Source organism: Lichenostomus cassidix, chromosome 8 (genome assembly GCF_008360975.1).
Source record: "Lichenostomus cassidix isolate B80296 chromosome 8, HeHo_3.0, whole genome shotgun sequence".
Taxonomy (NCBI): Eukaryota; Metazoa; Chordata; class Aves; order Passeriformes; family Meliphagidae; genus Lichenostomus; species Lichenostomus cassidix.
The window spans coordinates 29,113,493-29,126,446 of record NC_139489.1 but is presented as its reverse complement, the minus strand read 5'-3'; the positions used below and the strand labels follow the sequence as shown (position 1 = coordinate 29,126,446).

At 40.3% G+C, this 12,954-nt stretch overlaps 1 protein-coding gene across 4 annotated transcripts in view; it reads right to left on the bottom strand.

The window, feature by feature from the left end:
• TPR (translocated promoter region, nuclear basket protein) overlaps window positions 1-12,954 on the bottom strand; it is a 34,429-nt gene that overhangs the window by 20,188 nt on the left and 1,287 nt on the right. For all 4 annotated transcript variants that reach the window (XM_085068676.1, XM_085068675.1, XM_085068677.1 and 1 more), the window contains exons 2-19: window positions 11,865-11,969; window positions 11,376-11,449; window positions 10,358-10,454; window positions 9,911-10,014; window positions 9,122-9,286; window positions 8,341-8,433; window positions 8,140-8,220; window positions 7,051-7,138; window positions 6,405-6,545; window positions 5,524-5,615; window positions 4,554-4,751; window positions 3,962-4,069; window positions 3,206-3,432; window positions 1,973-2,136; window positions 1,754-1,893; window positions 1,519-1,667; window positions 1,096-1,258; window positions 705-839 (exon numbers count right to left, since the gene is read on the bottom strand). In XM_085068676.1, coding sequence (XP_084924802.1) covers window positions 705-839; window positions 1,096-1,258; window positions 1,519-1,667; window positions 1,754-1,893; window positions 1,973-2,136; window positions 3,206-3,432; window positions 3,962-4,069; window positions 4,554-4,751; window positions 5,524-5,615; window positions 6,405-6,545; window positions 7,051-7,138; window positions 8,140-8,220; window positions 8,341-8,433; window positions 9,122-9,286; window positions 9,911-10,014; window positions 10,358-10,454; window positions 11,376-11,449; window positions 11,865-11,969 — 2,324 coding nt within the window. The remainder of the gene's footprint in view (window positions 1-704; window positions 840-1,095; window positions 1,259-1,518; window positions 1,668-1,753; window positions 1,894-1,972; window positions 2,137-3,205; window positions 3,433-3,961; window positions 4,070-4,553; window positions 4,752-5,523; window positions 5,616-6,404; window positions 6,546-7,050; window positions 7,139-8,139; window positions 8,221-8,340; window positions 8,434-9,121; window positions 9,287-9,910; window positions 10,015-10,357; window positions 10,455-11,375; window positions 11,450-11,864; window positions 11,970-12,954) is intronic.

The following is a 12,954-nucleotide window of genomic DNA, read 5'->3' as shown; positions in this document are numbered from 1 at the left end:
ACAACACACCTCAATTTTCTTCTGAATTGCTGCAGCACTTCACACAAAGTTGTCATGACACTTCTCCCATCCAAAAAATAATTAAATAAGTAGATACAGAAAGTTATGAAAAGTAGCACTTAGAATGTCTGAGTTAGCTTTGAAAGATTTTTTAAAATAATGTCGATAATAGTAAATATTATTAGAAGAAAATCTATTATCCATGCAGTCTAACACCATGGATTAAAAAAACCTCCAAAAGATCTACTACAGAAATAGAATTCAGTCACATGATTGTGTATCCTTAAATAGACACTAAGTGTCAATATACCTTATAATAAATTACTTAAATATAAAGAAAGAAATATTACTTAACAGCAAAATAAACTACCAAGGCAGGCACTGGCAAATTTTGCTATCATAAAAATTAACATTACAAATTTCTTCCTTTTGTTTTGTTTCATGTGTTTTGTTTCCATTTCATTGTGAAAATCGTTCTCATCAACTCACAATTCTCTACTGCCCAGGTAAATAACAGAGTATCATAATGTAGGACAGAAATCCCAAACTTGCTGAAACAAATTCCCCAAGCATTTTATGTTGTGTTGATTTGTACCCACATAAAAATCCATGTCAAGCCCCAATCCCATGACTGTTTTATTTGATCTCGACGGGTATTTATTGAAAAATCTGACAGACCTGGGCATAAGAATAGCACCACATACCTGAATTGTTCTCAAATTGGTGAGCAGCAAGTTCTGTCCTCTTTGTTCAACCAGCAGGGAGTCGCGTTGCTGTGTCAGACGCACGTCTGACATCTTCAGGATATCCTTCTCTTTTTTCAAGTTTTCTGCTCTCACCTTTAAGACAGCAAATAATAAGAACTTTGTTGGCAATCCCAAATCCATCCATTAAATTCAGTAGTATTTGAAGATCCATGTGAATTAAGCCAAGAACAGTAAGAACAGAACCTGGATATTCTGCCTTCCCCAAAAACTGAAACACCTTGGAATGTTCTTATGTTTCCACTCTTCACTTGAGACATTTCAGGATAATCATAAGGAAAACTCTTGTGCTACCCTGGAATATCCCGCAGTGCCACATGCTGTTACTGACCTCTGCCACTGCCAGTTTTTCATTAGCTCCTCTCAGGTCCTGAGTCATGGTGTTAATGATCTGCTCCTGCTTCTGAGTGGTGGCTGTGAGCTTCTGGGTTCTCTCATGCAGGGAGGTGATTTCCCGGCGATAGCCTTCCACGTTATCCTGCAGCATCTCGTACCTTCCAGGGAACACAGCAAAGCAAGTTTGTCCCAGTGCACTGCTCAACTCAACAGGCACATGCACACAGCTGTGTGCTTCATGGGTTTGTGCTTCAGTTTGTCCATGTGCCTCAGTCAACTACAGCTTCTACTATTGGTCCCACCAGCACTATTTCCTTCATGTTCTTATACAGAATAGACAATATTAATGTTTAACTGAGCAAACAATATCAAGCAGCCAGAGAATATGTAAGGCAATGACATTAAATAGCTGAGTTACCGTTTGGAGGCAAATTCCAGCTGTGTGGATATCTTGGCATTTTGTGACCTCAGGTCTGTGACCTGTTCCTGAAGCTTTTCATTCTGTTCATTCAGCAGCTTATCGTTCTCTGCCTTTTCTTTTTTGTAGTTCTCAAAAACTTCCTGTAACTGCAACAAAGAACAGACACAGAAGTGCTTATTAAGTGTAAAAAGAATTATGGACAGCTTTCTACAGTGTCTGCTGAAAAATGTACCTGCTTAAGAGCAGCCTTGGCCTCCACAGTCTCCATGGACTCACTCATGGATACTGGAGCAGGAGTTGCCATGGACTGAGGTAAATTCGGTCGCTTTGGAGTAGATGTAAGACAGATCTCCTCTGGTAACATACCTGAAGCTACAAAATGGTAAAGGGAGTTTTAAAGCAACAACTCTGCTTGCCCAAGAAGATCATGCAGCCCCTTCAGCCTGGGTACCTTGCAGAGGAATGATGGCTCCTGTGGTCTGGGTGAGCAGGATGCGGAACATGTCTCGCTGGCGGATGATGGACTCCACGAGCTGCAGTTGGTGCTGCCGTGACTCCCGCAGCTGCTGCAGCTCACTGACAGCCTCATCCAGCTGGCTCTGGAGCTCAGAAATCCTGAAACAACAACAGCTGCCTTCAGCAACCTCACAGAGAGGTGCCTCCAGGTGTTCTGGGCACCTTCCTTCTAGGAAGACTTTGAGGGGCTGGAGTGTGTCCAGGAACGGGAACAGAGCTGGGGAAGGGGTTGGAGCACCAGGAGGGGCTGAGGGAGCTGGGAAAGAAGCTCAGCCTGGAGCAAAGGAGGCTCAGGGGGACCTTGTGGCTCTGCACAGCTCCTGACAGGAGGGGACAGCCAGGGGGATTCAGGCTGTGCTCCCAGGGAACAGGGACAGGATGAGAGGGAACAGCCTCAGGCTGGGCCAGGGGAGGCTAAGGATGGACAGCAGGAGGAATTTCTCCATGGAAACAGTGGTCAGGCCTCTGGCAGGGGCTGCCCACGGAGGATTGCAGTCCCCATCCCTGGAGATGTCCAAGGAAGGCCTGATGTGGCACTCAGTGCTCTGGGATGGTGACAAGGTGGGGATCAGGCACAGCTTGGACTCGATCTTGGACATCTTTCCCAACCTCAATGATTTCATGAAGCTATGACATAATCCTGCAAGATTCTGTCTTCAATCCTAGGAAGACAGGCCTTTGGGCTCCCATTTGTAAATGAAAAAGAAGCAGGCCTCTTCCATGAACAGCAGAATTCTATTCATGTGAATAAGTTCACAGAAGTCAGCAGCATGAGCAAGGAGTCAGGCTAAGAACCTTTCACACAGAATTCACACCTGTGGCCTTTATAGTTAGTGAATTAGATATCCACACATGCAGTTTTTTGTTCAGGTAACAGGAATGAAAACATATCTTTTTAAAAACAGCCCTGTTGTGTGAAATCGCAGTCACTAGAAAACCAAAAATTATTTTTACTTCAGATTTTGATGAAAGGACCTATTATTAGATATGTAACTATTAACCCATCTTAATCTAAACCTGAAGGCAATGTAGTTTAATAAGGACTTGCTTTTATGAGTTACATAGCTGCTGCACACAATAACAATCAGGAGTAAAAAACTGAAAACTGCTTGAATGAATCCCTGTTACTACTTAGTACAAAGTTAATGAAAAGGAAGAGGTGGCCTACTTAGATGATGTTGTTTCTTGCTCCTCTTTTTCTCTTGCCTCTCCCAGCTCCCGAAGAGCCACCAGGAGACGCTGATTCTGCTGCTGAAGCTCTTGGATATTTCTGTAGGAGACCAGGTGCTGAGTGATCACTTCAGAAGAGCTGCTGATGTCAGCAGAGCTCACTGCTTCATCACGGATCACATGGTTGCCTCTGGCTTCCTCCAGTTCCATTAACAGCACACAGATCTGAAAAAGAACAGACCTCATGTAAGGCTTGCACAGATTCTAAAGTTTGCTCTGAAAAACAACGTATTAGAAACATGGAACATGGAAATTAAGCGGTTTTCCCCACAATGTGCAGACAAGTACCATCAATAAATCCTTGCAAGACAATTATATGACAGAAAAAGATAGCTTGACAAAAGGTGACAAGATCAGGAGGGCATAAACTGTTCAGTTCTGTGAACAGATCACAGGACTAATCTAATAAATTAATAACAAAGAAATTATAGAGATGACTTTTGCATGCCAGATGTTTAACAATATTATCCTAAAGCAGCATCACTTCTATCCAGCTAAGCTTATTCCAGTTTTGAAAGCAGAAGTACCATGCTAACCTGAGGAGAAGCTTTAACATCACCAAGGCACTTAGGACAGCCAAGTCTCCAAGACTGCGGCTGAACACAACTTCCAAGTAAACATCAGCAATGCAGCAGCACATGAATAAAACCTTTGCAAGAAACAGCACATTTAACCACAGCAATGCTGCTTCTACCTGCTGGGAGAGATCCTTCACTCGCACTTCCAGTCTCTGGCTCTCCCTCTCAAAGAAGGAGGCATGTTTGTTTGCTTGGTCAGCGCTGTCCTGCAGGCGATGGATCTCCTGAAAGCACACCAACAGGAGCAGACATCACACCTCAGCTGGACACATTCCTTCCCAGAGAGATAACAGCATGTGCAGACATGCCTGGTGAACCAACTGCTCCTCAAAGTTACACTCTCAAGGTTCAACTCCAGATGTTCCAGAGTCAAAAGTCACATTCATTCATGCTGTTTTGGTATATGCTTTAAAACTAGGGGGAAGGAAGCATCAAAGTCCAATTTTATGCCAAATAAACACTAAACTTTGTTTATTCTCTCAGAAAATCAAAGATTGTAAATCACCACTATAAAAAACTACGAAATATGTTGGTTCTGTAAAATACTTTGTACAGTTCCAGAAACTGTAAGCCACAAAGTCCAACACATTTTTTCCCATAGTGAAAGTTGGCTGACAGATCTGTTTCATACATTTAAGACAGCAATCAGGTTTAAAGAATTGAAAATTAATTTTTTCCCATAATTTTACATGCTTTTTTATTTTATACCTTCATTGCTTGTTCCAGCTTTGCAGACAGACTCGCAACAGCTTTCTGGGAACGCTCAAATTCTTCCCGCTGACGTTTTAAGATTGGGGCTTTGGCTTCTACTTCCTGCACTATTTCATCCAAATATTTATTGATTCTCTTATTCTCCAGCTTTTCCATATGCAGCTGATCCTGAGTTTCTACATAGGCATTGTACAGCTGCAACAAAAAGTTTTTTGGTTTGTTTTTGATACATCTGTGCAGATCTCTTAAAAAAGAACCACTGGTAATTATATAATTCACACCTTAAGGCACTACAATATTATACAACTCTAAACCAGTTAATTCAGAGAAACAAGTTGAACTTTTAAAATATGGTTTTAGGACTCACACTACAGCAACGAAGTTATACCTATTCATTTTAAAATAGCAAACTTCATAGTGCAACTGCCTGCAATAAAAGAATACTATGAAAAAGGCACAAATCTTAAGCAAATTAAAGACAACAGAAGTATCAAAACCAGTACTACAGCATAAAGAAATTTAATGGCTGGATGAAACAATCAATAACAAAGAATGACAATACCAATTGCATAAACAGAAGTGTAAAAAAAAAATAGAATTTGTATGACCTATCAGTACAATTATTTTTTTTTTTCAAGTACAGGTCAAAAGTACAGCCGTACAGATTAAAAAATTATGTAAATAAGCAAAAAAAGGCTACTCCTCCAGGAAATGCATATAGAAAGTGTGTTTATATTAACAAAACCCATGTATTTCTGAATTTCATCTACTCAAGAAAAACTGTAAGGTATGTTGAAAAAAATCCCAATAACTCAGCAAGTGAAATCTACCTGAAGTAAGATTTCCTTGCCTTCACCAGCCATGATCCCAAACCCAAAGAGTGCCCCAAACCTGCACCTTTCCATTCCCAGATTGTCACTGATGGCACCCCAGGGGCTTTGCTGCTGGAGAGCTTGTGCTCACTCACCTCAGTTAACTTCATGCCAGGCTTGACCACTTTGGCCACAGCTGCAGCAGTGGGAGACATGGCTGCCAGCTCCTCCTCAGACAGGATGGCTCCTGGACACACAACCCCACAATTACCATCAAAAAACTGCAATAATCCCCACCAGAAATACTCTCAAATATCATATCTGACTGGATTTATTTGCATTGCTGGACAGCTGTTGCTATTAGGACTCCTAAAATTTAGGTAATTTCAGAACATGAGCAGTTGAAATAGCTGGAGCAAGGCTTAACACCAGGTTTTTTATCACACTGTCAGAGGTTTGGAGCAGCAAAGCACTGGTTAATTTTCAATAAATTAACACAGAGATAGAGCAAATGTACACCATGCCTGTGTTCCTTCCTGCTCTCTATCCTTTAGAAACTATGGATACGCAGCAAGCAACAAAAAAGACAGGACTATAACAGTGAATACTAAGCAAGATTTAATGTTAAACAGAAATTTAAGGACAGAGATTTGTTTTCTGCTGCCTTTTTTTTTTTTTAAGAGGAATGTAAGAACTGTTTACCATCTCCATTTCCCTCTCCAGAAAACCCTAAAATCGTGATGATTCAGCCTAGAAGAAAAGTTTCCTCTCCCTTTTCTTTGAAAGCATGGCAGATTCACAAAGGAACCCCAAAAACACTATGATAAAAATGCACTTTCTGCTGAGGGAAGCATATTTATACATATAGATAAGCATATGTATATATATGAAAAAGCTTCTAAAATTAATTATTAGAAATTACCAAAGATACTATTAGATGAATGCAGTTAGTTCTTACAGAAATTCAGCACAATATTCCCTTGAAAGATGACAAAAGCCCAAGAGCTTCTGTATTCCAGGTCCCAGCTTATCCCACCTTTGCGCTTCGTAGCCGATAGTAAATCATTGGCATTCTCCAGCTCCTTCTCCAGCTTACTGATCTTCTCTCTCAGCTCCTTCTCCATGACAGCTTTTGACTCTTCCACCTCAGCCAAATGCTCCTGGGCTGCTTTATTAGCTGGAATTAAATCAGGCAAGCAGGTTGTGTGTTGTGATTTGTTTTATTTATTTTTTAAGTATCAGAATTTACCTGTGTACCTTAAATTTTACCTTATATGATCTGCAGAAGTACATACTGATAAGAAAACTCATCAGTGTGAGAAAAGCACGAACCACTGCCTATCACCTTTGCTTAGAAAAGGGCAAAAATATGAACTGTCCTTTTAGCAGTGAAAAGGAATCTAAACTAAAAAACTAAAGTGAAGACATATCTCGCAAAATTAGACCCCCTCATCAAAATCTGTAGTAAAATTCCAGGTTTATTTGAAAATAGTTCCCCAAACACAAGGAAATTTAACAAGTCAGGTACAATTTTTGTTACAAAGTGATTGATACTTCCATCACCCCAAAAGCCCAATGAAGTTCCTTTCAGGAACACACAAATCCCAATTTTTCAGAGCATCGAGGTACTCCAAGGAGCCCAAATATTCTCCTACCTTTGCCATCTGTCCCTCCCAGCTTACCTTCCCCTGCTTCCTTCAGGAGCTTGTGCAGCTCTTCCACTGCTCCTGTCAGCTCATTGCTCTTCGCCTCTGAGTCATCAGCAGCACTCTGCACAAAGCATTTTAGCTAACCTTTAGTACACAGCAACAGCAATCCCATGTTTACAAGAAAGCTCAAACTGACCCCAAATTATGGACACAGGTTTTTCAGTAAAAAACACTGAAAGATTCACCTAAGGTGGACAATCCTTTCCATGTGGATTAAGCCTCACTTTGATGCAGATTGCCCATTTGAGAGTAAGAAGCATCAGGCACTGATTTGATGTGACAATTACCTATACAATGTATGGTCTTTAGCTTTTTGCAACTGCTGCCTCTTTTCTTCTTTTCACTAAAGAAAACTGGGAATTCTCAATACTCAATTTCAAAGTCTGAAAATTTTGGTAGTTTTAGGGACTTTTATGTAACTGTTTATGTTTCTTTGCTTCCAGCTCGAGATCCCGCAAGTGCAAAACTGTACAATATTTATTTGGGTATCTGCAAGAAAATTCACAAAGCAGAGCTCCGTAATCTGTGCCCCTAAAATGTGCAAACCAAAGAGACATCAGTTTTGCTCCTTAGATCATTTAGTCAGAAGGTTACAGGGTAGTTTTCACTTCTGAGTCAACAGAACAAACATTACTTGTTTAGATGGTGTGTCTTTACACACATATTCAGCTTAACCAGGTCACCAATATCTGCAGTGTTCAGAAATGACCTTCTAACTTGGAAAATTCTCTTCCACGGTCATACTTTGCACGTAAACTTTTACCTCATAACAGATCCTCAGATTTACCACATTTTTACAACATGAAACTTCAATTTTAAGGTGACTATTTAAACCCCGGTTTTGCTTATTCTCTGAGATAACCCCAACAATGTAAGATTCTAAACACTGACTAAGACAGCAGCAAAGAAAACAATGTTTTGAATGTTTCACAAAGTTCTGCAGTGGAAGCTTGCCTTTCCCACATTCACGCTCTAGGGGGAAAAAGACCCAAATTGGCCTGCATTACATCTAACACTAAGCTTCAGCCCCTACTACAGTTCCAACAGAATTAACAAACTCACCTTATACAAGTTGGATAACTTTATGTGGGCATTCAGTTCATTGTGGAATCTCTCCTCCATGCTTGCCTGTTGCTCTTTTGCCTGGGAAATGAAAGAAGAATAGGGTAGGGGAGCATTCCACTATTTCTATTGCACACAATTTAATATTTTGATTTGTAGAAGCAACAGTAATGCTGTTTCATGTATTTCAAGCTGTCTCACCTCCTTCAGTTTATTCAAAAGCTCTTCCACATGCTTCTGAAGGTTTTCATTTGACTGTTTCAAGCTGTTCACCTGTTCTTCCATTCTAGAAACCTGTTCAGAGAAAGAATGAGAACACCTCATAAAATTTTTAGTTCCTAGTGATGCCTTGATGGGCTTACCTAAAACAGAGGCTAGACAAAGTTAAGAGAATAAAAAGCAGTTCAATTTATTGAAGGGCCTTCAATGTGCATTTAGGGCAGACAGACCCCAGGCAAGAGGCTACACCCAAAATGGATGGCAGGTCACGAGTTTTTCATACTTTATAAGGTCTGTCCATTTACATACCAAGCCTTAATCCTCCAATTATAGCTTCAGGTGATGATGTCAATTACTCCAAGTTTCCTCCCCCCAATTCACTGCTGTTTACAAATCTTGCTGCCTGAGGCAGCAAGGTATCTTTGGATTCCAACCTTTAGAGGAATTGTTTTGTCTAAAAATGCTGAGAATGGGAGCTTTAGCACCCTGTATGGAATCCAGTTATACACTAAATTTAGATGCATTACAGATATATTACAAAAAACAGAAGCTAAAATCCTAAGGCACCACTAGTCCAGTTTGTTTTGGAAAATACTTGTCTCATTGTTTTTAATTTAAAAATAAAAACAAATCCAAAAGTTGCTGAAGGAGCAGAAGGGGTTACTCAAATAGTTATTAAAGTACCTGGCTTTGTCTAATACAGATGATTAATCAGGTGGTATAATTTCTAAGAAATTACAAAAGCACTCAGTAATTCCATTACCTCCTCCTTTTTGTTCTCCAGACTACATTTGAGCTCCAGGATTTCATTGCCTTTCTCCCTGGCAGTATGGAGCAGTTCATCTGTTTTGGCTTTCAGCTCAGCATTCAGCCACGTGTTCTGGTTCTGCAGCAGCTCTTTTTCTTGCTCCAGCCTTTTCTCCCGGTACTGAAAAGAGAATTGCACAGTGTGATTGTAGTAGTGCCACAGAAAATAAAGCAGCCAATTAAACTACTCTGATTAGAGGAGGAGTAGCAAAAACTTGCTGTAATTTGGTAAGTACAGGTGGTGTTCATTATTACACTGGTAGTAAGTTACAACTATCAAGCAACAAGAAACTCCTGCCATTTGAGTTAGTTTCCTCAAAATTTCCATTAGATGGGAATATAGACTAGATTAATAGCCTTTTAAAGGAAAATTATGATATTGAGGTTTTTGTCCCTGCCTTCTCTCTTTATGGAGTTTATCCTGCCCACAGAGTAATGGTACAGGTTGACAGCTAATTATTTTTCTCCTTTCTACCTCCCTTCACAGACTTGGAGTCCTTCCTAGCAGGAAGGAGCAGCCACCACTGCAACCAAGGAGACCTGGGCATGCTTGCCCAGACCGATACTCCTTGTCTTCTAGGAATACAGATCTCACTTCCAGTCACAGCCACCAATTTTATAAAAGAATTTGCTATAAATAACAGGAACTCACTTGACCTACTTTCCAAAGAATCATGATAAAATGGTGATTACATCACACATAAACAATGCAGAACACACACTGAGCTTATAAAGCCCTACTCACCTTCATGGAAACATCTGATGTTTGAAGCTCATCCAATTTCAGCTGAAGTTTTGCCTTTTCTGTGTTTGCTTCTGTGAGCTTTTCATTTAAGCGTTTAACATCCTCTGGAGGAGGGAAATCAGTGTTAGAAAAGGCTGTTGTGCAACAGCTTTAGTTACTCAGTGTAACTAAATTGTAAAGAATGACAACAGGCAAGATACTTTGGATGTAATTGTATGTTGGGCAGTAAGATACTATATAAGGCATGTTTTTAAATCGAGAAATACAAGCACCGAACTGCTGTTTTTCTGCAATTAGTATGTTATTTCCTGCCTTGTTTCCTTTCCTCTAAATACTGTTTCCTGCTAATCCAGTATTTAATGCTGCAGGCACACACTAAATATTCCATTCAATTCAATTGCTGAAGCAGGTTTTATTTGGTATTTATTGACGTGTTCCTGGCTGTACCATTTAAATGTTCAACTTCCTGAGATCGCCTTTCACTTGTTCGGACCAAGTCTCTCTTCTCAGCTTCCAGTTCTTCCTTCTCTCGACTTAACTGGCTCTGAAAAAGATTGCAGAAGGGCCATAAAGAAACGTGACCAGCTCTCTGAAACAGTCTATGGGCACTCCTTACACTCAGAGTCCCACAGCAGCGAGCTGAACCTCAGTGAGTTACTCCAGCCAACTGAACACTGGGATAAGAGGCTTAGAGTGGGCAGACAAATCACAATGGAACTGCTCAAAACTGCATTTCAATTGAATATTCTTTGAAAGACAGCTGTGACAGTTAGGAATTCACTGAAACACTTTTTTTGGTTACATAAAAGATGAAACAGAGTAAACAAGGAATGAACACATGCATCAATGTAAAAATCAAAAAGTCAATAATCTTGGATCATTTACAGGCCACACTGTCTCTGCCCTCAAGGTATCACTACAAAGCATCTCAGTCAGGCCCACATAAGCACTTCTGGGGAAAAAATCAGATCCATCTTCTCACTGTGGAAAAAAATCAATCTAATAGTCTTGTTTTAGCTTCCTGCTCCAAAATTACTGTTCTGCTGGATCAGTCAGCTCAAGTGACTCATCCTGCAACCTAATGATTTTTGGGTATAACACAAAGAAAACTATGCCAGAGTGTGGGAAAGGACGAGGAAAACCAGAACTCTTGCTTATACCTTTGTCTGAATTTTGGGGGTTTGGCCTGAAGTCACTTTACAACCAGCTTCAGCTGGAATGGAACAATCCATCCAAACTGAAACAAAAGCACCTGCTCATCTGTCATTCAGTTTGCTAGAACACCAGCTTTACTTAAAAAAATCCTCACAATTTTCCTGCACACACACCACATGGACATGTAAATGCCTCCATCAGCTCATATGGGTACTGATCTTGATTTTTAACTGGGAACTGAGTGCATTCTGTGCTGCAAGGGGCCAGGGAAAGCACAGGATTTGAGCTCCTGGCCACATCCTAGCAGTACCTGAATGGCCTCGTTCTGGTCCTGGGCAGCCTCGAGCTCCTTGTTCTTCTCACTGAGGACCTTCAGCTGCTCATCTGGGGGTAGAAGGGACAGCAGTGAGGGATCTCCACTGTAATGTGGCAGAACTCACTCTCCAAACGCCACAGAGGCAAAATGTCCCTGACAAACATTTTTAACAAGAGAGAGAAGAATTCCAGACTTTGCTCTGGAGGGACCAGGGGTTACTGAGGCAGAATAAGGCAATCCTTAGGAGAGAAGCACCTTCTGTGAGGATACATAGCCCACAGTACCATTACTACTCAAATCAGAAAGCAAGGGTTTTTTTTTTCCCATAAGAATAAGAAATTCCATTAAAAAAGGCCAACTTGAACACTCCACCAAAACATATCTCTACAAATGGCAGCTGATAGAGGGATTTTCAGCTCCTATGTAAAACAAGCTCGTACAACATTGAACCAAAGGGGGAATGTCCTGCTCAGCCCCACTTACGAAGCTTTTTAAGCTCCTCCCGCAGAGTTTGACATTCCTGGGTCTCGTTTACAAGTCTCTCCTGACTCTGAGCCAGTCGCTTTTCCACTTCAAAGTATTGTTGTTCTGCAAAATAACAAAGTAATTTCAGTTTCACTTAATGAACACTCTTTTCTTTATCACCTTTACGAAGGACAATTTCAACACAAATATCTAAAAATACTAAGACTGTAATAGAATTTGAAAGAAAAAAAAAAGAAAAGTATTTCTGAATGCTAAAACCTGCACTTCCACATTGAATGAATGTTGTTTAAAATACTTTGCTAGCATGTTTGTGTTGTGTTGCCAGAAACTGAGATATGTTTCAACCTGGTCTACTGGAAGATGTCCTGGCCCACGGTAGGGGGTTGAAATGAGATGAGCCGTAAGGTCCCTTCCAACCCAAATCATTCCATGATTCTATGATATGACCCATCAAATAAGAACCTAATTAATCTAAATAGATCTTTAACATTTCTGATCTAGCCAGAGATATTGTATTAGCCCAATAATGCTGTCTAGGCTCATCAACTTAAAACTCCTTTTACCTCTGGAGTATTTCTATACACATACAATAAAATCCACATAATCCCAGGTATCAAGGGATTTGATCTGGAGAAACTTAATGAAGACTTCTTAAAATTAATTCCTGGGCTCTATTCCCTTAGCAGTGGAAAAAAAAATATATCTGAATTCTGATTATCTGAAACAGTAACTGTGTCATGGAGCTTCACTGTAAAACACTCAGGAAAAGGAGAACTAATCCCATTCTTGGGCAGGATGGTCTTCTAAGAAAGTATTGAGGGAGGCTTATTTATCTTCTTCTCTCATATTTTACAATTCCAAATAATGCTGCCCCTCCTGCCACACACAAGAAGAATGGACCTGAAAGAGACCTGGAAGAATGGGCCTGCCAAAATTTGTAGGTTACCTTAATTTACACCCCACTTTAATAATTCATTTACCAAGACTTCTATCATGAAAGAGACTGAAAGTCTGAAAGGTAGAAGTAAAGTTTACACCAGAAGTGTGTCACATTCCCAACAAATTAATTCATATCCACAACTTCACT